The 23,532-nt window shown below is 45.3% G+C and overlaps 1 protein-coding gene across 1 annotated transcript in view; it reads right to left on the bottom strand.

Annotated features, from left to right (window-relative positions):
- Positions 1 to 23,532, bottom strand: part of myo10 (myosin X) — a 613,607-nt gene that overhangs the window by 333,607 nt on the left and 256,468 nt on the right. Inside the window, exon 4 of the mRNA XM_068058429.1 lies at positions 18,696 to 18,883. Within this exon, the coding sequence (XP_067914530.1) occupies positions 18,696 to 18,883 (188 nt within the window). The remainder of the gene's footprint in view (positions 1 to 18,695; positions 18,884 to 23,532) is intronic.

The following is a 23,532-nucleotide window of genomic DNA, read 5'->3' as shown; positions in this document are numbered from 1 at the left end:
TCCTCTCCAATAATTTGCCCACTACCGACGTAAGACTAACTGGTCTATAATTCCCAGGGTTATCCCTATTCCCTTTCTTGAACAAGGGAATAACATTTGCCACCCTCCAATCATCCGGTACTACTCCAGTGGACAGTGAAGACGCAAAGATCATCGCCAAAGGCGCGGCAATCTCTTCCCTCGCTTCCTGTAATATCCTTGGGTATATCCCATCTGGCCCCGGGGACTTATCTGTCCTCATATCATTCAAAATTTCCAGCACATCCTCCCTCTTAACATCAACCTGTTCAAGCATATCAGCCTGTTCCACGCTGTCCTCACAAACGACCAGGTTCCTCTCACTAGTGAATACTGAAGCAAAGTATTCATTTAGGACCTCCCCTACCTCCTCCGACTCCAGGCACAAGTCCCCTCCACTATCCCTGATCGGCCCTATCCTCACTCTGGCCATCCTCTTGTTCCTCACATAAGTGTAGAACGCCTTGGGATTTTCCTTAATCCTACCTGCCAAGACTTTTTCATGTCCCCTTCTAGCTCTCCTAAGATATTAGGACAGGCAACCAAAGGTTTGGTCAAAGGGGTAGGTTGGAAGAGTCATTGGGTCATTCCGGCACAGAAGGAGGCCATTCAGCCCATCAAGTCCATGCCTACTTTCTGTGGACTAAATGGTTATCAATTACATCACCAGCATAACTTGGAGAAAAATGTCCCAAAGACATACTCAAAAAAAAATGGATGCCAAGCTAAATGTGGTTATATTAGAAGTGTCCAAAGCCTTTGCAACAGAGGTAGTTTTAAGAAGGATGTTCTGGGAGGAAGTGATGCGGAGAGGAGAGGTGTTTAGGTGAGAATTCCAGAGCGGTAGAGTGAACGGAGGGAAGGAAGCACAAGAGGCCAGATGAAGAGGAATGGTGAGTTCAGGTAATAAGATTGTCAAGCTGGAGATAGGGAGGGGTGAGGCCAGGAAAAAAGTTTTATATTGGAAGCATTAAGAAACCAAGTGCCTTGTGATTCGGTGAGCACAAGAAATATGGATGTGCAGGGTTTGGTGTTGCAGTTCAAATCGAATGGGATTATTTGATTATGAGATACCTCTCATGAATGAGATGAGCTGAGAGAGGTGATGTAGGGAGATGAGAAGAAACTGGAGAAGCAGATTGAGGACTAGGGCAGGGAGAAGCTTAAGGGATACTTTTCATTTACTTGATAAACAGCAGCATTTAATTTCAACAGATTCTTCTCAGAGGGCTGCAGTTTATCCAAGTTTAAATTAAAACATTCCAGTGTCTACCGACATTAAAGTAGTTCTACCCAACAGGTTATGTTAGCACCTATTAACAGGGTTATCTTTGAGTGGCACAATTATTCAACTGTTAATTATTAATGGTGGATTTCATAATAAAGCAATAAAAACTATGTATTACTAGATTGTCCACCTAATGCAATGTAATGTACAATATGATATCAGACCAGCAATTTATGCCACAAAATGAAATTGTACTTATATTGCACCATAATGGCACAGGGGGCGGCACAGTAGCGCAGTGGTTAGCACCGCAGCCTCACAGCTCCAGCGACTCGGGTTCGATTCTGGGTACTGCCTGTGTGGAGTTTGCAAGTTCTCCCTGTGTCTGCGTGGGTTTCTTCCGGGTGCTCCAGTTTCCTCCCACAGCCAAAGACTTGCAGTTTGATAGGTAAATTGGCCATTATAAATTGCCCCTCGTGTAGGTAAGTGGTAGGGAAATATCGGGACAGGTGGGGATGTGGTAGGAATATGGAATTAGTGTAGGATTAGTATAAATGGGTGGTTGATGGTCGGCACAGACTCGGTGGGCCGAAGGGCCTGTTTCAGCGCTGTATCTCTAAATAAAATAAAAAATAAAATAAAATTTGTGCACATTTTCTTGGAAAACATAAATCTTGCAATATTTATACTTGCTTGGCTATGTACTCAATTTACAGCTTACTTTCCTTTTTTAAAAAAAAAGTCCAGGATCCTCCAAGGTCATAAGGATGATGATCCAGGTTGCAATCCTGCAAGTCGGTGTAGGTGCGCAGAGATATTGGGGTGGGAGGAGGATTATGTACATTGTTAGTAAAAGGAAAATTTTTGGAAGGTCTAATGCAGGTGGGAGGTATACAGTAAATGGCAGAACCCTTAGGAGTATTGACAGGCAGAGAGATCTGGGTGTACAGGTCCACAGGTCACTGAAAGTGGCAACGCAGGTGGATAAGGTAGTCAAGAAGGCATAAGGCATGCTTGCCTTCCATCGGTCGGGGCATAGAGTATAAAAAAGGCAAGTCATGCTGCAGCTGTACAGAACCTTAGTTAGGCCACACTTAGAATATTGCGTGCAATTCTGGTCGCCACACTACCAAAAGGATGTAGAGGCTTTGGAGAGGGTACAGAGGAGGTTTACCAGGATGTTGCCTGGTCTGGAGGGCATTAGCTATGAGGAGAGGTTGGAAAAACTCAGATTGTTTTCACTGGAACGGCGGAGGTGGAGGGGCGACATGATAGAGGTTTACAAAGTTATGAGCGGCATGGACTGAGTGGATAGTCAGAAGCTTTTTCCCAGGGTGGAAGAGTCAGTTACTAGGGGACATAGGTTTAAGGTGAGAGGGGCAAAGTTTAGAGGGGATGTGTGAGGCCAGTTTTTTTTACACAGAGGGTGGTGACTGCCTGGAACTTGCTGCCGGGGGAGGGGGTGGAAGCAGATACGATAGCGACGTTTAAGAGACATCTTGACAAATACAAGAATAGGATGGGAATAGAGGGATATGGGCCCCGGAAGTGCAGAAGGTTTTAGTGTCGGCAGGCATCAAGATCGGCGCAGGCTTGGAGGGCCGAATGGCCTGTTCCTGTGCTGTACTGTTCTTTGTTCGTATCGGGAGGGGCTGTAAAAAGGTCTGGGAGCAATGCAACAGGGTCATGTAAGGAGTGGAGGAGTTATGGGAGAAACGGATGGATGCTGGGGTATGGGAGCACTGGGAGAGTATTCCCTGGTATTTAGAATGTTAAGGGGTGATTTGATACAAGTTTTCAAGATACTAAGGGGAACAAATACAGTCGATAGGTGGAAACTATTTTTGCTGATTGATGAGTCTAGCGTAAAATCTAGATTCAAACCTTTCAAAAGTGAAATTTAAAAATACTTCTGCATAGAAAGGGTGGTAGAAATTTGGAACTGTCTTACACAAAAGGCAATTGCTAATCTAAATTTTGCGATTGATAAATTTCTGTTATCCAAAGGTGTTTAGGGAAATGGGCTGAAGGCAGGTATATGGAGTTTATTTATTTATTTAGAGATACAGCACTGAAACAGGCCCTTCGGCCCACCGAGTCTGTGCCGACAAACAACCACCCATTTATACTAACCCTACAGTAATCCCATATTCCCTATCACCTACCTACACGAGGGGCAATTTACAGCAGCCAATTTACCTATCACCTGCAAGTCTTTGGATATGGGAGGAAACCAGAGCGCCTGGCAAAAACCCACGCAGACACAGGGGGAACTTGCAAACTCCACACAGGCACTACCCAGAATCGGACCCGGGTCCCTGGAACAGTGAGGCTGTGGTGCTAACCACTGCACCACTGTGCCGTCCACATTAAATTAATGTTAATTAAAACATTTACGTTAACTCCCTATAAAATAAAGTGACATCAGAACAAGGAAAGCAGCTGAATGGTAAGTAGCTAATCTAAATTAGGTTTACAACACGCGTATGTGATCACACAGAGTGTGGTGAATAAGGTTGATGAGCTCCAGGCACAGACAGCCATATTGGAATATGATGTTGTGCTGATAACAGAGACCTGGCTCAAAAAAAAGCAGGGCTGGGTACTAAATATTCCTTAGATACAAGGTATTCAGGAAAGATAGGGAAGGAAAGAAAGGTGGTATTGATTAGGCAGGTGGCGGTTTTGATTATGAATAATATTACAGTGCTGGAGACACAAGGGTCAAGGACAGAATCTATTTAGTTAGAGCTAAGAAACAATAAAGGTACCATTACACTACTGTGTGTATTCTATAGGCATGCCAAACAGCAGAAGCAGCATGTGATAGACAGGGCGAAGCAATCCCACTCTAAACTCTGCAGTCCGACCACATCCAGTCAGGAATGGTGGTGTACAATTAAACAACTAACGGGAGGAGGAGGCTCCACAAATATCCCCATCCTCAATGACGGGGGAGCCCAGTACATCAGTGCAAAAGACAAGGCTGAAGCATTTGCATCCATCTACAGCCAGAAGTGCCGAGTGGATGATCCAAATTGGTGTCCTTTTCAGGTCCCTAGCATCACAGATGCCAGTCTTCAGCCAATCCGATTCACTCCACATGATATCAAGAAATGACTGAAGGCACTGGATACTGCAAAGGCTATGGGCCCTGACAACATTCCAGCAATTGTACTGAAGACTTGTGCTCCAGAACTTGCCGCGTCCCTAGCCAAGCTGTTCCAGAACAGCTGCAACCCTGGCATCTACCCGGCAATGTGGAAAATTGCCCAAGTATGTCCCGTACACAAAAAGCAGGACAAATCCAACCTGGCTAATTACCGCCCTATCAGTCGACTCTCGATCATCAGCAAAGTGACGGACGGGGTCATCAAAACTGTTATCAAGTGGCACTTGCTCAGCAACAACCTGCTCACTGACGCTCAGTTTGGGTTCCGCCGGGGCACTTGGCTCCTGACCTCATTACAGCCTTCGTCCAAACATGGACAAAAAGGCTGAGCTCCAGAAGTGAAGTGAGAATGACTGCCCTGAAAATCAAGGCAGCATTTGACCAAGTACAGCATCAAAAAGCCTTAGCAAAGCTGGAGTCAATGGGAATCAGGGAGAAAACTTTGCGCTGGTTGGAGTTATACTTCACACAAAAGGAGATGGCTGTGGTTGCTGGAGGTCAATCATCTCAGTCTCAGGACATCACTGCAGCAGTTCCTAGGGCCAACCATCTTCAGCTGCTTCATCAATGACCTTCCCTCCATCATAAGGTCAGAAGTGGGTATGTTTGCTGATGATTGCACAATTTTCAGTACCATTCGCGATTCCTCGGATACTGAAGCAGCCCAGGTCGAGATGCAGCAAGACCTGGGCAACACCCAGGCTTGGGCTGATCAGTGGAAAGTAACATTCATGCCATACAAGTGCCAGGCAATGACCATCTCAAACAAGAGAGAATGTAACCATCTCCCCTTGATGTTCAATGGCTTTATCATCACTGAATCCCCCACTACCAACATCCTGGGGGTTACCACTGACCAGAAACCGAACTGGACCAGCCACATAAATACTGCAGCTACAAGAGCAGGTCAGGGGCTGGGAATTAAGCACCGAGTAACTCATCTCCTGACTCCCCAATGCCTGTCTACCATCTGCAAGGCACAAGTCAGGAGTGTGATGGAATACTCTCCACTTGCCTGGATGGATGCAATTCGAACAACACTCAAGAAGCTCGACACCATCCAGATAAAGCAGCCCGCTTGATTGGCATCCCATCCACCACCTTCAACATTCACTCCCTCCATCACCAACGCACAGTGGCAGCAGTGTGTACCATCTACAAGATGCACTGCAGCAACTCACCAAGTCTCCTTCGACATCGCCTTACAAACCCGCGACCTCTACCACCTAGAAGGACAAGGGCAGCAGATGCATGGGAACACCACCCAAGTTCCCCACCTAGACACACACCATCCTGACTTGGAACTATATTGCTATTCCTTCACTGTCGCTGGGTCAAAATGCTGGAACCCTAACTGCACTATTGGTGTACCTACTACATCTCAAGGACTGCAGCGTTTCAAGAAGGCGGCTCACCACCACCTTCTCAAGGGCAATTAGGGATGGGCAATAAATGCTGGCCTAGCCAGTGACACCCACATCCCATGAACGAATAAAAAAAAAACTCATGGGAAAGATATAGAGGAACAAATTTGCAAGGAAGTTACAGAGAGGTGCAATAGCTATGTAGTAGTTATAATGGGGCACTTGAATTAGCCTAATATAGACTGAGATAGTACCAGTGTAAAGGACAGAGAGGGACAAGAGTTTCTGTGTGGTTTCAGGACAATTTTCCAGATCAGTACATTTCTGTCCCAATGAGGAAGGAGGCATTGCTGGACCTGGTACTAGCGAATGATGTGCATCAAGTGTCAGTAGGGGAACATTTAAAGGACAATGATAAGAGTTTCATAAGGTTTAGGTTAGCTATAGAAAAGCAACGGAGAGAGAGGCAGCCCAGAGACTCAGAGGCAGCAGCAGTGGCAGCAGATGTAAGTGAAGGCTGAGCACAGCAACTGAGGAGTTAAAGCAGGGGAGAAAGTCTCCAGCGACATCACCAACAACAAAAGCAACATCTGCAAAACAGTGGCATCACAACCAGGGAAGGAGCCGGTTGGTGAATAGCTGGAAAGTGTTTCTAGTTAATAGTCTAGAAAGTAAAGGCATGGCAGGGTACCTCAGCCCTGTGGAATGCACATCCTGTGCCATGTGGGAAATCCTGGATGCTTCTCATGGCCTGGACGACCACATGTGCAGGAAGAATCGCCAGCGAGGGCAGTTCAAGCTCCAGGTTTCTGACCAGCATCTGGAGTTGCTGTGGGGCATCCACGAGGCAGGGAGCTTCTTGGATAACGTGTTTCTGGAGGTGGTCACCCTGCAACTTAAAAATCTGCAGGCAGAGAGGGAATGGGAGACCGCCAGAAGGATGAGGAGGACCAAGTAGACAGGGCAGGGATCCTCTGAGTGCATCTCGCTCTCCAACTTGTATTTCGTACTGAAAATGGATGAGTGATGGTTCCTCTGGGGAGTGCAGGAAGACCCAAGTCCATGACACCTTGGGTGGCTCAGTTGAAAGGTGTGGGGTTGGGGTGGGGAGGGGGAGGAAGAAGAGTAGGAGGAAAGCAATAGTGGTAGGATATTCGATAGGGCCAGGGATACCTGTAGCTGCAGACTCTAGGATGGTATGTTTCATCCCTGGTGCCAGGGTCAAGGATGTTTCTGAGCAGCTACAGGACATTCTGAGTGGGGAGGATCAACAGCCAGCAGTGCATGTCCATATCAGCACCAATTACATAGGCAGAAAGAGGATGAAGTCGCGAAAGCAGAGTTTAGGAAACGAGGTGAGAGACTGAAAAGCAGGAACTCGAAGGTAACAATCTCCTGATTTCTTCCAGTGCCATAGAAAGATAAAGCTGATGAATACATGGGTGGAGCGATGGTACATGATGATGAGAGATGGTGGGCTTTAGATTCCTGAGGTATTGGGACCACTTCTGGGGGAAGTGGGGCCTGGACAAGCCAGATGGGGTGCATCGAAACAGGCTAGGACCAGAATCCTCGCAGGGGGGGGTTGCTAGTGCTGTTGGTAAGGGCTGAAAACCTGAGAGTAGATTTATAATGGAGAGAAGAAAAGTTGGAAATGTAAGGCAGAAAATTAATAAACATGTTTAGAAGGCAGAGGAAATAAAGCCTAGAAACTAGGCAACAAGGGAATTTGTCAGTGTTAAAAGGTATGTACTCCAATGCAAGATGTCTAGGGGATAAAGCAGATGAGCTGAGAGCAAAGATTGACAAGTGGGAGTATGATATCGCTATTACTGAGGTATAGCTGAAAGAAGGGCAGAACACAAGAACTAAGAGCAGGAGTCGACCATATGGCCCGTCGAGTCTGCTCCGTCATTCAATACGATCATGGCTGATCTTAGGCTTCAACTCCATTTTCCCACCCACTTGCCATAGCCCTCAATTCCAAGAGACCAAAAGTCTTGGACAAAGACGAGAGTGGTCCTAAAGGAAGAGTGCTAAATTGGGGGAAGGCCAACTATACCAAAATTCGGCAGGAGCTGGGGAATGTAGATTGGGAGCAGCTGTTTGAAGGTAAATCCACATGTGATATGTGGGAGGCTTTTAAAGAGAGGTTGATTAGCGTGCAGGAGAGACATGTTCCTGCAAAAATGAAGGATAGAAATGGCAAGATTAGGGAACCATGGATGACAGGTGAAATTGTGAGACTAGCAAAGAGGAAAAAGGAAGCATACATAAGGTCTAGGCGGCTGATGAAAGACGAAACTTTGAAAGAATATCGGGAATGTAGGACCAATCTGAAACGAGGAATTAAGAGGGCTAAAAGGGGTCATGAAATATCTTTAGCAAACAGGGTTAAAGAAAATCCCAAAGCCTTTTATTCATATATAAGGAGAAAGAGGGTAACTAGAGAAAGGATTGGCCCACTAAAGGACAAAGGAGGAATGTTATGCTTGGACTCAGAGAAAATGGGTGAGATTCTAAACGAATACTTTGCATCGGTATTCGCCGAGGAGAGGGACATGACGGATGTTGAGGTTAGGGACAGATGTTTGATTACACTAGGTCAAGTCGGCATAAGGAGGGAGGAAGTGTTGGGTATTCTAAAGGGCATTGAGGTGGACAAGTCCCCAGGTCCGGATGGGATCTATCCCAGGTTACTGAGGGAAGCGAGAGAGGAAATAGCTGGGGCCTTAACAGATATCTTTGCAGCATCCTTAAACACGGGTGAGGTCCCGGAGGACTGGAGAATTGCTAATGTTGTCCCCTTGTTTAAGAAGGGTAGCAGGGATAATCCAGGTAATTATAGACCGGTGAGCCTGACGTCAGTGGTAGGGAAGCTGCTGGAGAAGATACTGAGGGATAGGATCTATTCCCATTTGGAAGAAAATGGGCTTAGCAGTGATAGGCAACATGGTTTTGTGCAGGGAAGGTCATGTCTTACCAACTTAATAGAATTCTTTGAGGAAGTGACAAAGTTGATTGATGAGGGAAGGGCTGTCGATGTCATATACATGGACTTCAGTAAGGCGTTTGATAAGGTTCCCCATGGCAGGCTGATGGAGAAAGTGATGTCGCATGGGGTCCAGGGTGTACTAGCTAGATGGATAAAGAACTGGCTGGGCAACAGGAGACAGAGAGTAGCAGTAGAAGGGAGTTTCTCAAAATGGAGACGTGTGACCAGTGGTGTTCCACAGGGATCCGTGCTGGGACCACTGTTGTTTGTGATATACATTAATGATTTGGAGGAAAGTATAGGTGGACTGATTAGCAAGTTTGCAGACGACACTAAGATTGGTGGAGTAGCAGATAGTGAAGGGGACTGTCAGAGAATACAGCAGAATATAGATAGATTGGAGAGTTGGGCAGAGAAATGGCAGATGGAGTTCAATCAGGGCAAATGCGAGGTGATGCATTTTGGAAGATCCAATTCAAGAGTGAACTATACAGTAAATGGAAAAGTCCTGGGGAAAATTGATGTCCAGAGAGATTTGGGTGTTCAGATCCACTGTTCCCTGAAGGTGGCAACGCAGGTAAATAGAGTGGTCAAGAAGGCATACGGCATGCTTTCCTTCATCGGACGGGGTATTGAGTACAAGGGTTGGCAGGTCATGTTACAGTTGTATAGGACTTTGGTTCGGCCACATTTGGAATACTGTGTACAGTTCTGGTCGCCACATTACCAAAAGGATGTGGATGCTTTGGAGAGGGTGCAGAGGAGGTTCACCAGGATGTTGCCTGGTATGGAGGGCGCTAGCTATGAAGAGAGGTTGAGTAGATTAGGATTATTTTCATTAGAAAGACGGAGGTTGAGGGGGGACCTGATTGAGGTGTACAAAATCATGAGAGGTATAGACAGGGTGGATAGCAAGAGGCTTTTTCCCCAGAGTGGGGGATTCAAATACTAGAGGACACGAGTTCAAAGTGGGAACAACGAGGGAAAAGTTTAGGGGGGGATATGCGTGGAAAGTTCTTTACGCAGAGGGTGGTGGGTGCCTGGAACGCGTTGCCAGCGGAGGTGGTAGATGCGGGCACGATGGCGTCTTTTAAGATGTATCTAGACAGATACATGAATGGGCAGGAAGAAAAGAGATACAGAACCTTAGAAAATAGGCGACATGTTTAGAGAGAGGATCTGGATCGGCGCAGGCTTGGAGGGCCGAAGGGCCTGTTCCTGTGCTGTAATTATCTTTGTTCTTTGTTCTATCTCAGTCTGAAATGTATTCAACAAGGGAGCATTCACAACCCTCTGCGGTGGAGAATTCCAAAGAATCACATCCGTTTGAGTGAAGTAATTTCGCCTCATCACAGTCCTAAATTCTTCTTTTTCTTTTGGGCCTCCTTATCTCGAGGGACAATGGATACGCGCCTGGAGGTGGTCAGTGGTTTGTGAAGCAGCGCCTGGAGTGGCTATAAAGGCCAATTCTAGAGTGACAGGCTCTTCCACAGGTGCTGCAGAGAAATTTGTTTGTCGGGGCTGTTGCACAGTTGGCTCTCCCCTTGCACCTCTGTCTTTTTTCCTGCCAACTACTAAGTCTCTTCAACTAAATTATCCTAACTTATCCTGAGGCTGTGCCCCCATGTGTTAGATTCCCCAGCCAGCGGAATCAATCTCTCAGTGTCACTCTATCCAGCCCCTTCAGAATCTTCTTTGTTTCAATGAGATCGTCTCTCATTCTTCTGAACTCCAGCGTCTTGGACTAATTTCCTCAGCCTCTCATCGGACAATGCCCTCATCCCAGGGACCAACTTAGTGAACTTTCACTGTATCACCTCCAATGCAATGTAACGCCTTTCTGAAATGTGGAGACCAAAACTGCACACAGTTGTCCAGATGTGGTCTCACCAAAACCCTGCATAATTGCAGCAAGACTTCTTTATTCCTGTACTCCAATCTCTTTGCAATAAAGGCTAACAAGCTATTTGCCTTCCTAATTGCTTGCTGGACCTGCATGCTAACTTTCTGCTTTCCTTAAAAAGTGAATATTCAAAGTGACCTCCTGACATTACACTCCATCTGCCATCTTGTTGCAAGAATGGCAGTTCAATATTCCTGGTTACAGGATTTTTAGACAAGACAGACATTGAGATAAAAAAGCAGGGGGGAGTTGCAATATTGATTTCAAAAGCAAGTACAGCTGTGAAGGGGGATGACATATTAGAACGATCATCAATGAGACCTTATGGGTTTAACTAAAGAATACAAAAAGGGGCAATCACATTACTGGCAGTGATCCGCAAAGAGACAGAGAATAACAAATATGTAAGCAAATCTCCGGGAAGTGCAAAAACAATAGGGCAGTTTTAGTGGGGGATTTCAACTATCCTAATATTAACTGGGATAGAATTAGTGTGAAAGGCAAAGAGGGAGCAAAATTCTTGAAATGCTCTCATGAGAACTTTTTAAGCCAGTACGGAGCAAGCCTGACAAGAGAGGGGCAGTTCTGGACTTAGTTTTAGAGAATGAAGCTGGGTAGGTGGAAGGGGTATCAGTTGGGGAGTACTTTGGAGGAAGTGATCCGTTTCAATTAGATTTAGGGTAGTTATTGAAAAGGACAAAGATAGACAAGGAATGAAAGTTCTCAATTGGGGAAAAGCTACTCCTGTTCCTATGATTGGGATCCTGAGGGTGGGAACAATGGGAGGGGGCTGGAGGGCTCGGGGTTGAGGGACCAGAAGAGGTGGGAGAGTGATCTTATGGTTTGGCACAATTGTTGGTGGAGGAAGAGAGGTCATGCACTGCAAGTAGTACAAGGATGTGGAATCATTGGGAGAAGTCTGAGAGGTACAGAAGGATCAGAAGAGCAGAGTACGGAACTATAGGGGGAGGGGTGCTCAACTGTCGTAATCTTGGGATGTTCACAGTATTTTTGGAGAGGTCAAGGGGAGGGGTGAAGGAGAATGAAGGCTGTAAAGTTCATAAATTTCCTGTCTTCCCCCACCATTAGCACACACAAGAAATTTAACAGAAGTGCTTTTGATGCATTGTGCTGAGAATCCTGTTATAGTTATCCTGTTTAAAGTGCATATTTTGAAATTAAGACACCCTTACCAACTCAAGTCTGTGAAAGTCATAGAGTCATAGAGACGTACAGCACAGAAACAGGCCCTCCAGCCCACCGCTTCCATGCCAACCATAATGCCTATCTATACTAATCCCACCTGCCTGCATTAATTCCATATCCCTCTATGCCTTGCTCATTCAAGTACCTGACCAGATGCCTCTTAAATGTCGCGACTGTTCCTGCCTCCACCACCTCCTCAGGCAGCTCATTCCAGATACCCACTATTCTTTGTGTGAAACATTTACCCCTTTGATCCCCTTTAAACCTCCTCCCTCTCACCTTAAATCTTTGCCCTCTAGTTTTAGTCACCCCTACCATGGGAAACATACTCTGGCTATCTACCCTATCTATGCCTCTCATAATTTTATATAACTCTATCATGTCCCCTCTCAGCCTCCTTCGCTCCAGGGAAAACAGACCCAGCCTATCCAATCTCTCTTCATAACTCAAGCCCTCCAAACCAGGCAACATCCTTGTGAATCTTTTCTGCACCCTCTCTAGCTTAATCACATCTTTCCTGCAGTGTGGCGACCAGAACTGCACACAGTACTCCAAATGCAACCTAACCAACGTTATGTACAACTGTAACATGACGTCCCAACTCTTGTACTCAATGCATCGGCCAATGAAGGCAAGCATGCCATACGCCTTCTTCACCACCCTGTCTACCTGTGTTGCCACTTTCAGGGAACTATGTACTTGCACCCCAAGGTCTCACTGTTCAAGAACACTCCCCAGGGCCCTGCCATTCACAGTACATGTTCTGCCCTGGTTTAACTACCCAAAATGCATCAATTCACAACTGTCTGCCTTAAATTCCATTTGCCACTCCCTTGCCCACTTTCCCAGTTGATCTATATCCTGTTATAACCTAGACAACCTTCTTCACTGTCCACTATGCCACCAATTTTGGAGTCATCTGCAAACTTACTAATCATGCCCCCTACATTCACATCCAAGTCATTAATATACATGACAAACAACAGAGGGCCCAGCACCGATCACTGCGGCACATCACTGGTCACCGGCCTCCAATCTGAAAAACAACCCTCCATTACCACCCTCTGCCTCCTATCACCAAGCCAATTTTGTATCCAATTTGCTAGCTCACCCTGGATCCCATGTGTTCGAACTTTCTGGACCAGCCCACCATGTGGAACTTGTCAAAGGCCTTGCTAAAGTCCATGTAGACAACGTCCATCGCCCTGCCCTCGTCAATCCTCTTGGTCACCTCCTTGAAAAACTCAATCAAATTCGTGAGACATGATTTCCCACGCACAAAGCCATGCTGACTATCCCTAATCAGACCATGCCTTTCCAGATGCATATAAATCCTGTTTCTCAGAATCCCTTCCAATAACTTTTCCACCACTGATGCAAAGCTCACCGACCTGGGTGTAGTTCCCTGGCTTATCCCTGCTGCCCTTCTTAAATAAAGGCACAACATTAGCTATCTTCCAGTCTGCCAGTACCTCACCTGTGGCTAACGATGATACAAAAATCTCTGCTCATTTCCCATGGCTCCACACATAGATTGCCACACTGATCCTTAATGGGACCTACTCTCTCCCTAGCTACCCTTTTACTCTTAATATACTGATATAAAGGAGAATCCTAAAAGATTCTCTTATCTGCCAGGGAAATCTAATGGCCCCTTTTCGCTCTGCTAATTTCCTTCTTAAGTGTAGTCCTTCATCCCCTATACTCCTCAAGGGACTCGCTCGATCCCAGCTGCCTATACCTGACATATGCCTCCTTCTTTGTCCTGACCAGACCCTCAATATCCCTCGTCAACCAAGCCAGCCTTGCCCTTCCATCTCGATGCAAACTCCAGCACAAGTAAGGCCTATGGCATTCCTAGCCATGACTCCAGAAACAGTTTAACTTCTTATCGCTCTAAGCTTTCCATACAGGAAGCAAGGTGGAAAAGCACAGGTGTTCAGATGATGAAATCAAATGAGAGGCAGCAGGAAGGAAAAGACAGAGCGAAGTCATAGAATCAAAGCACGTTTACGGCACAGAAAAAGGCCACTTGGCCCATCGTGTCTGTGATGGCTGAAAAAAGATCCACCCATTCTAACCCCACCTTCCAGCACTTTGGTCTGGGTGAAAACATTTTTTCCTCATCTCCCCTCTAAATCCTTCTACCAAGCACTTTAAATCTATGCCTCCGAGTCACTGCTCCTCAAAATTTTTACATTTCAATCAGATCTCCCCCCAGCTTTCTCTGTTCGAAGGAGAACAAACCCAGTCTATCCAATCTTTCCTCAAAGCTGCATTTTTCCAGTCCCAGCAACATCCTCGTAAATTTCCTTTGTACCATCTCTAGTGCTTTCTGTAATGAGGTGACCAGAACAGCACGCAGTACTCAAGTTGTGGCTGAACCAATGATTTAAACAGTTCCAGCATAACCTCGCTGCTCTTATATTCTACATCTCAGCCAATAAAGGAAAGGATTCCATATGCCTACTTAACCACCTTATCAACTTGTTCTACCACCTTCAGGGATCTGTGAACTCCAAGGTCCGTCACTTCCTCTACACTTCTCAGTTTTTTCCCATTAATCATGTATTGCCTTGTTTGACCTCCCCAAAAGCATCACCTCACACTTCTCCGGGTTGAATTCCATTTGTCACTTTTCTGCCCATCACACCAGTCCATCAATATCTTTCTGCAGCCAACAGCTATCCTCCTCACTATCTACCACATGGCCAACCTTTGTGTCGTCTGCAAACGTCTTGATCATGCCCCCTACATGTACGTCCAAAATTGTTAATATATACCACAAAAAGCAGGGGACCCAGCACTGAGCCCTGCGGAATGCCACTGGAAACAGCCCGCCAGTCACATATACACCCGTCAACAATTACCCTTTGTTTCCTGCCACTGAGCCAATTTTGTATCCACCTTGCTGCTTTTCCTTGGATCCCATGGCATTTTAGTTGTTTAATCAGTCTGCCATGTGGGACCTTGTCAAAAGCCTTGCTAAAATCCATGCAGACCACATCAACTGCACTATCCTCATCTATCTACTTGTTACTTCAAAAAATTCGCTCAAGTTGGTCAGACAAGATCTTCCCTTAACAAATCCATGCTGACTATCCTTGATTAATCTGTGCCTTTCTAAGAGACAGTTTATCCTGTCTCTCAGAATTGATTCCACTAATTTTCCCACTACTGAGGTTAGACTGACTGACCTGTAATTATTTGGTCTAGCCCTCGCTCCCTGTTTAAACAGAGGTACAACATTAGCAGTCGTCTAATCCTCCAGCGCCACACCTGTATCCAGTGAGGACTGGAAAATGATCGCCAGACCTTACGCTATTTCCTCTCTTGCTTCTTTTCAAAGCCTGGGGTACATTTCATCCAGCTCTGGTGATTTATCAACTTTCAAGGATGCTAATCCCAATAATACTTCCTCTCTTCTTATGTTTATCACATCCAATACTTCACACCCCTCTTCCTCAACTACAAGATCTGCATCGTCCCCCTCTTTTGCGAAGACAGACACAAAGTATTCATTAAGAACACCACCAACATCTTCTGCCTCTACACATAGGTTACCTTTTGGTACCAGCCCTTCGTTTTGCAAGCTGGAACATCAGAACTGTGTGTCCTGGCCTGTCGGAAGACTTTACACAAATCAACGATTCTCGCAAGACCGCCATCATCAACGAAGAGCTCAGTAGACTCAATGTGGACATTGCAGCACTTCAGGAGACACGCCTCCCTGCGAGCGGATCTCTAAGAGAGCAAGACTACACCTTCTTCTGGCAGGGCAGGGACCCTGAAGAACCAAGACATCATGGAGTGGGCTTCGCCATCAGAAACTCTTTGCTCAGCATGATAGAACCACGCTCAAATGGCTCGGAACGCATACTGTCCATCCGACTGTTCACCGCCTCTGTTCTAGTACACCTAATCAGCATCTATGCTCCAACACTCTGCTCCCCACCTGAAGCTAAAGACCAGTTCTATGAGGAACTCCATAATATAATTCGTAGCATCCCCAACACCTAACACCTATTCCTGCTAGGGGATTTTAATGCCAGGGTTGGGGCCGAACATGACTCATGGCCTTCCTGCCTTGGGCGCTTTGACATTGGAAGGATGAATGAGAATGGACAGAGACTGCTTGAGTTGTGTACCTATCATAACCTCTGCATCACCAACTCATTCTGTCACACTAAACCCCGTCACCAGGTTTCTTGGAGGCACCCAAGATCATGTCGTTGGCACCAGCTGGACCTCATCGTTACAAGGTTGGTGGAGTTGCAGACAGTGATGAGAATTGTCAGAGGATACAGCAGGATATAGATCGGTTGGAGACTTGCGCGAAGAAATGGCAGATGGAGTTTAATTCGGACAAATGTGAGGTAATGCATTTTGCAAGATCTAATGCAGGTGGGAAGTATACAGTAAATGGCAGAACCCTTATTAGTATTAACAGGCAGAGAGATCTGGGCGCACAGGTCCACAGGTCACTGAAAGTGGCAAAGCAGGTGGATAAGATGGTCATGAAGGCATACGGCATGCTTGCCTTCATCGGTCGGGGCATAGCGTATAAAAATAGGCAAGTCATGCTGCAGCTGTACAGAACCTTAATTAGGCCACACTTAGAATATTGCATGCAATTCTGGTAGCCACACTCCCAGAAGGACGTGGAGGCTTTGTAGAGGGTACAGAAGATGTTTACCAGGATGTTGCCTCGTCTGGAGGGCATTACCTATGAGGAGAGGTTGGATAAATTCGGATTGTTTTCACTGGAACGACGGAGGTGGAGGGGCGACATGATTGAGGTTTACAAAGTTATTAGCGGCATGGACAGAGTGGATAGTCAGAAGCTTTTTCCCAGGGTGGAAGAGTCAGTTACTAGGGGACATAGGTTTAAGGCGAGAGGGGCAAAGTTTAGAGGGGATGTGCAAGGCAAGTTCTTTACACAGAGGGTGGTGAGTGCCTGGAACCTGTTGCCGGGGGAGGTGGTGGAAGCAGGTACGATAATGACGTTTCAGAGGCATCTTGACAAATACATGCATAGGATGGGAATAGACGGATATGGTCCCCGGAAGTGCAGAAGGTTTCAGTTTAGGCAGGCATCAAGATCGGCGCAGGCTTGGAGGGCCGAATGGCCTGTTCCTGTGCTGTACTGTTCTTTGTTCAATTCCCTAGATGAGTGCAGCTCCAACCACTCCGTCGTTCCAGTGAAAACAATCCGAATTTATCCAACCTCTCCTCATAGGTAATGCCCTCCAGACGAGGCAACATCCTGGTAAACATCTTCTGTACCCTCTACAAAGCCTCCACGTCCTTCTGGGAGTGTGGCTACCAGAATTGCATGCAATATTCTAAGTGTGGCCTAATTAAGGTTCTGTACAGCTGCAGCATGACTTGCCTATTTTTATACGCTATGCCCCGACCGATGAAGGCAAGCATGCCGTATGCCTTCATGACCATCTTATCCACCTGCTTTGCCACTTTCAGTGACCTGTGGACCTGTGCGCCCAGATCTCTCTGCCTGTTAATACTAATAAGGGTTCTGCCATTTACTGTATACTTCCCACCTGCATTAGATCTTGCAAAATGCATTACCTCACATTTGTCCGAATTAAACTCCATCTGCCATTTCTTCGCGCAAGTCTCCAACCGATCTATATCCTGCTGTATCCTCTGACAATTCTCATCACTGTCTGCAACTCCACCAACCTTGTAACGATGAGGTCCAGCTGGTGCCAACGACATGATCTTGGGTGCCTCCAAGAAACCTGGTGACGGGGTTTAGTGTGACAGAATGAGTTGGTGATGCAGAGGTTATGATAGGTACACTCAAGAGGCTCAACACCATCCAAGACAAAGCAGCCCACTTGACCGGCACCAAATCCAGCACCTTAAACATTCACTCCTTCTACCATCTGCAGACAGTGGCACCAGTGTGTACCATCTACAAGATGCACTGCAGCAACTCGCCAAGACTCCTTCAACAGCACCTTCCAAACCCCCCGACCTCTGCCATCGAGCAGTACAAGGGCAGCAGACACATGCGAACACCACCATCTGCAAGTTCCCCTCCAAGTCACACACCATCCCGACTTGGATCTGTATTGCTGTTCCTTCACTGTTGCTGAGTCAAAAACCTGGAACTCCCTTCCGAACAGCACTGTGGAAGTCCATGCATCAGATGGACTGCAGCAGTTCAAGAAGGCGGCTCATCACCACCTTCTCAAGGGCAATGAGGGTGGCCAACAATTAGGGTGCCAGTAATGCTCATATCCCGTGAAAGAATAAAAAAAGTGTCATTGCATATCATGACTTGAAGCACAGTCACCATTTGCACCAACACTTACTGGTTGCAGAGAAGCTGATTGAAGCCCACACATTAAATGGGATTGGTATATACTGTATACTAAAGCAGGAAGGGATTTCAAGGCATTAATCTAATATTGGAGCTTTGTTTTGGAGCAATGTCATTCAAACTCCTAATTAGAACACGTCCTCGTAATTACTCTTAGATATCCATTCCTCTCTGCAATTTAACCAAATGGATGTTTAGTTTGACTTTTGAGAAAAAGAAAACTCTTCCCACATCATTGCAATTCAAGGCTCCCATTAACCAATGAGTATATTTATATTTCATATATTAGTACTATTAAAGAAGTGTCAATGTCAAAGGCTTTGTGTGCACCACACTAGCTGGTGCAATTCACATCATACTAGATGAGCAGTTTTATGAATCTGCAAAGGACGTACTCAACAATGATTGAACCTCCACTCAAAAAGGCAACTCCATTTATTTTCAAATAGTGGCATCTTACCTTATAAGGACACATTGATTGTCGTTGCGTTTCCAAAGGCAGCGATAACACTCGTTTGCAATGGCAAAAATATGAGGTGTTGTTTCACCCAGGTGATAACTGCTGTATTGCTCCATGGTAGTTTTATCATAAAGTCCAGAAATCAGTTTGTAGGGATTCACCGAGACCAAGATGGAGCCTATATATGTCTAGAAATGAATCAAAAAAAGAACTGGTTATATTCTGTTACACATCCTAATGCATTCACTCTGCAAGACAATGCTCGATTGTTAAAATCTAATGATGATTAGATAATAATAAAGCTAATCTTATTAACATAGATTAACATATTGTTTTAGATAGAATTAAGAACCTGAAAGTAGAGAGAAGAGTCAGGCTGGGCTGATATCAACCCAAAAGTCCTCAGAGCAATGGGACACGTGTTGTGCAAATCTGTTGCCCTTATTTTTAATAGCTCACTGTCCCCTAGCTTCCTTCCAGTTTCTGGGAACCAAAATAGTCCCCATCTTTTAAAAAGGTGACAAGATGGACCCAGATAACCACGGACCCATTAATTGGCATAAACAGTTGGAAAGATACTTGGGGGAATCATTCAGGATGCATGATATGATTACTTGGATAACAGATGACATATTAGGGACACCCAACAGGCTTCAAAAAAAAAAAAAAATGGCTCACAAATTTGATTTTTTGAAGAAGTCACCAGCCTGGTGGATGATGGATACCCTGTTGATATTACAAACACTCCAAAAAGTTTTGATAAGGTCCCACACCTTTGATAAGGCTACTCTACAAGATTGAAGCTTATGGTGCAAGGGTGATGTATTGAGCTGGATTGAGAATTGGCTGCAAGGACATCGGCAGAAAGTAGTTATACGTGTATTTGCACCTGTTTAGAGACCAGCCGCCAATGGTGTCCCACAGCGATTGATATTGGGATTGTTGCTTCACCTTTAAAAAAAATGACCTAGATGCAAGTGTTGGGGACATAATTTGAAAATTTGTAGATGACTAAGAGCTCTGAGAGTGTTAGGACTGTAAACAATGCTCTACTGCTTCAAGCAGACCTTGGGGATTTAGTTCTTGACTGGCAAATGATTTTTAATTTGGAAAAGCGCAGTATTATCCATGAGGATAGGGCGAATGCTCAAAATTCATATATCCTTCAGGGATTAGCATTAAAAAAAGTGGACAAAGAAATAAATCTGGGTGCTCTGATGCATAGATCGCTAAAGGCTCCTGAAAAATTTCATGAACCAATAGCTGCAGCGAATAGTGTGTTGGGCTGCATTCATAAGACAATTGGTAAGACTATGCATACCATTTTGTTGTTGTACAATACCTTTGTCAGGCTTTACTTGGAATATTGCTTTGGGTTCCTCACATGGTGGTCATACTCAGGTTTTGGAAAGGGTGCAGAATTCCCAGTTTAAAACATCTTAGTTATCAAGATAGGCTCAAATAACTGGGACTCTGCACTTTTGAGGGGTGATTTCATTGAGGTTTACGATAATGAAGGGAAGAGATTGTTTTCAAGTTGACAGTTTGCTCCAATTAAATAGGTTTGAGAGGACCAGTGATCACAACTTCAAGTTGTATACGGCCATAGAAAATTGGTTGGCAGACAGGAAACAAAGAGTAGGGATAAATGGATCTTTTTCCGAATGGCAGGCAGTGACTAGTGGGGTACCGCAGGGATCGGTGCTAGGATCCCAACTGTTCACAATATATATTAATGATTTAGATGAGGGAACGAAATGTAATATCTCCAAATTTGCAGATGACACAAAACTGGGTGGGAGGGTGAGTTGTGAGGAGGACGCAGAGAGGCTTCAGGGTGATTTGGACAAGTTGAGTGAGTGGGAAAATGCAGTATAATGTGGATAAATGTGAAGTTATCCACTTTGGTAGCAAAAACAGGAAGGCAGATTATTATCTGAACAGCTATAAACTGAGAGAGGGGAATATGCAACGAGACCTGGGTGTTCTCGTACACCAGTCACTGAAGGTAAGCATGTAGGTGCAACAGGCAGCAAAAAAGGCAAATGGTATGTTGGCCTTCATAGCGAGAGTATTCGAGTACAGGAGCTAGGATGTCTTGCTGCAGTTATACAGGGCCTTAGTGAGGCCATACCTGGAATATTGTGTGCAGTTTTGGTCTCCTCATCTGAGGAAGGATGTTCCTGCTAGAGAGGGAGTGCAGCAAAGGTTTACCAGACTGATTCCTGGGATGGCAGGACTGACATATGAGGAGAGATCAAGTTGGTTCGGATTACATTCACTGGAGTTGAGAAGAATGAGGGGAGATCTCATAGAAACCTATAAAATTCTAACAGGACTTGACAGAAGGATGTTCCTGATGGTGGGGAGTCCAGAACCTAAGTTTACAGGGTAAACCATTCAGGACTGAGATGGGTAGAAACTTCTTCACCCAGAGAGTGGTGAACCTGTGGAATTCGCTACCACAGAAAGCAGCTGAGGCCAAAACATTGTATGTTTTTAAGAAGGAATTAGATATAGCTCTTGGGTTTAAAGGGATCAAAGAATATGGGGGGAAAGCGGGAACAGGTTACTGAGTTGGATGATCAGCCATGATCATAATGAATGGCGAGCAGGCTCAAAGAGCCGAATGGCCTACTCCTGCTCCTATTTTCTATGTTTCTATATCTCAGTGTTCTTTTCCAAGAGAATAGTGGATCTCTGGAACAAGCCTGTGTGGTGGATACTGATTCACTGAATTCCTTCAAGTGAGAGCTGGACCCATTTCTGGCTAGAGTGGAAATCATCTCTAACAAAACGTGGGTACTGCACAGCATTATCAGGGCCACAGTGATCTCCAAGACTAGTTTCAATCACCTATGGGGGCTAGAGAGGAATTTCTCAGCTATTTCTCCCCCAAATTGGCCTGGTTTTTTTTTCTGGTTTTTCACCTTTCCCAAGAGATCATATGGTTTTTGGATGGGGTGGAGAGTAATACACAAGTTTCAAACAAAGAACAAAGAACAGTACAGCACAGGAACAGGCCATTCGGACCTCCATGCCTGCCTAAACTAACACCTTCTGCACTTCCGGGGCCCATATCCCTCTATTCCCTTCCTATTCATGTATTTGTCAAGATGCCTCTTCAACGTCGCTATCGTATCTGCATCTACCACCTCCCCTGGCGGCAAGTTCCAGGCCCTCACCACCCTCTGTGTAAAGAACTTGCCTCGCACATCCCCTCTAAGCTTTGCCCCTTGCACCGTAAATCTATGTCCCCTAGTAACTGACTCTTCCACCCTGGGAAAAAGCTTCTGACTATCCACTAGGGGAATTGAGGGAAGGTGGGGATGTGGTAGGAATATGGGATTAATGTAGGATTAGTATAAATGGGTGGTTGATGGTTGGCACAGACTCGGTGGGCCGAAGGGCCTGTTTCAGTGCTGTATCTATAAAATTAAAAAAAACTGCTAACATTGTACTTATGTTTAAAAAGGGAGTGAGGGATAGACCGAATAATTACAGACCAGTCAGTCTAACCTCAGTCGTGGGCAAATTATTGGAATCTATTCTGAGAGATAGGATAAACTGTCACATAGAAAGGCACGGATTAATCAAGGATAGTAAGCAGGGATTTGTGAAAGGAAGATCTTGTTTGATCAACTTGATCAAATTTTTTGAAAAAGTAAAAAGGAAGATAGATGAGGCTAGTGCAGTTGATCTGGTCTACATAGATTTTAGCAAGGCTTTTGACAAGGTCCCACATGATAGACTAGTTAAAAAAAGTAAAATTCCATGGGATCCAGGGAAATGCAGCAAGTTGGATACAAAATTGGCCCAGTGGCAGGAAACAAAGGGTAATTTGATGACGGGTGTTTTTATGACTGGAGGGCTGTTTCCACTGACATTCCGCAGGGCTCAGTACTGGGGCCCCTGCTTTTTATTTATGTATTTGGACTCAAATTTAGGGGGCATGATCAAGAAGTTTGTGGACAACACAAAGATTGGCCGCATGGTAGATCGCAAGGAGGACAGCTGTAGGCTGCAGGAAAATATTGATGGTCTGGTCAGATGGGCAGAAAAGTGACAAATGGAATTCAACCCAGAGAAGTGTGAGCTGATGCATTTTGGAAGGTCAAACAAGGCAGAGGAATATAGGATTAATGGGAAAAAAGTGGCAGAAAATGAGATTAGAATAGTTAGGTGCTTGGTAGCCGGCATGGACACGATGGGCCGAAGGGCCTGTTTCTGTGCTGGATAACTCTGTGACTCTATGAAAATACTGAGAAGTGTAGAGGAAGTGAGGGACCTTGGAGGGAGTGTCCAAAGATCCCTGAAGATAGCAGGACAAGTCGATAAGGTGGTTAAGAAGGCATATGGAATCCTTTCCTTTATTAGCCGAGGTATAGAATATAAAAGCAGGGAGGTTTATGCTGGAACTGTATAAATCATTGGTTTGGCCACAACTTGAGTACTGTGTGCAGTCCTGGTCACCTCATTACAGAAAGCATGTAATTGCACTAGAGAGGGTACAGAGGAGATTTACAAGGATGTTGCCAGGACTGTAAAAATGCAGCTATGAACAAAGATTGAAAAGATTGGGGTTGTTCTCCTTGGAACAGAGAAGGCTGAGGGGAAATCTGATTAAAATGTACAAAATTTTGAGGGACCTGGAAAGAGTGGAGGTGCAGGGTCTATTCACCTTAGCAGAGAGGTCAGTGACGAGGCGGCATAGATTTAAAGTGATTGGTAGAAAAATTGGAGGGGAAATGAGGAAAACTTTTTCACCCAGAGGTTGGTGGGGGTTTGGAACTCACTACTTGAAAGGGTAGTTGATGTAGAAACCCTCAACTCATTC

Source organism: Heterodontus francisci, chromosome 2 (assembly GCF_036365525.1).
Source record: "Heterodontus francisci isolate sHetFra1 chromosome 2, sHetFra1.hap1, whole genome shotgun sequence".
NCBI lineage: Eukaryota > Metazoa > Chordata > Chondrichthyes > Heterodontiformes > Heterodontidae > Heterodontus > Heterodontus francisci.
This window is presented reverse-complemented; position numbering and strand designations above follow the sequence as displayed.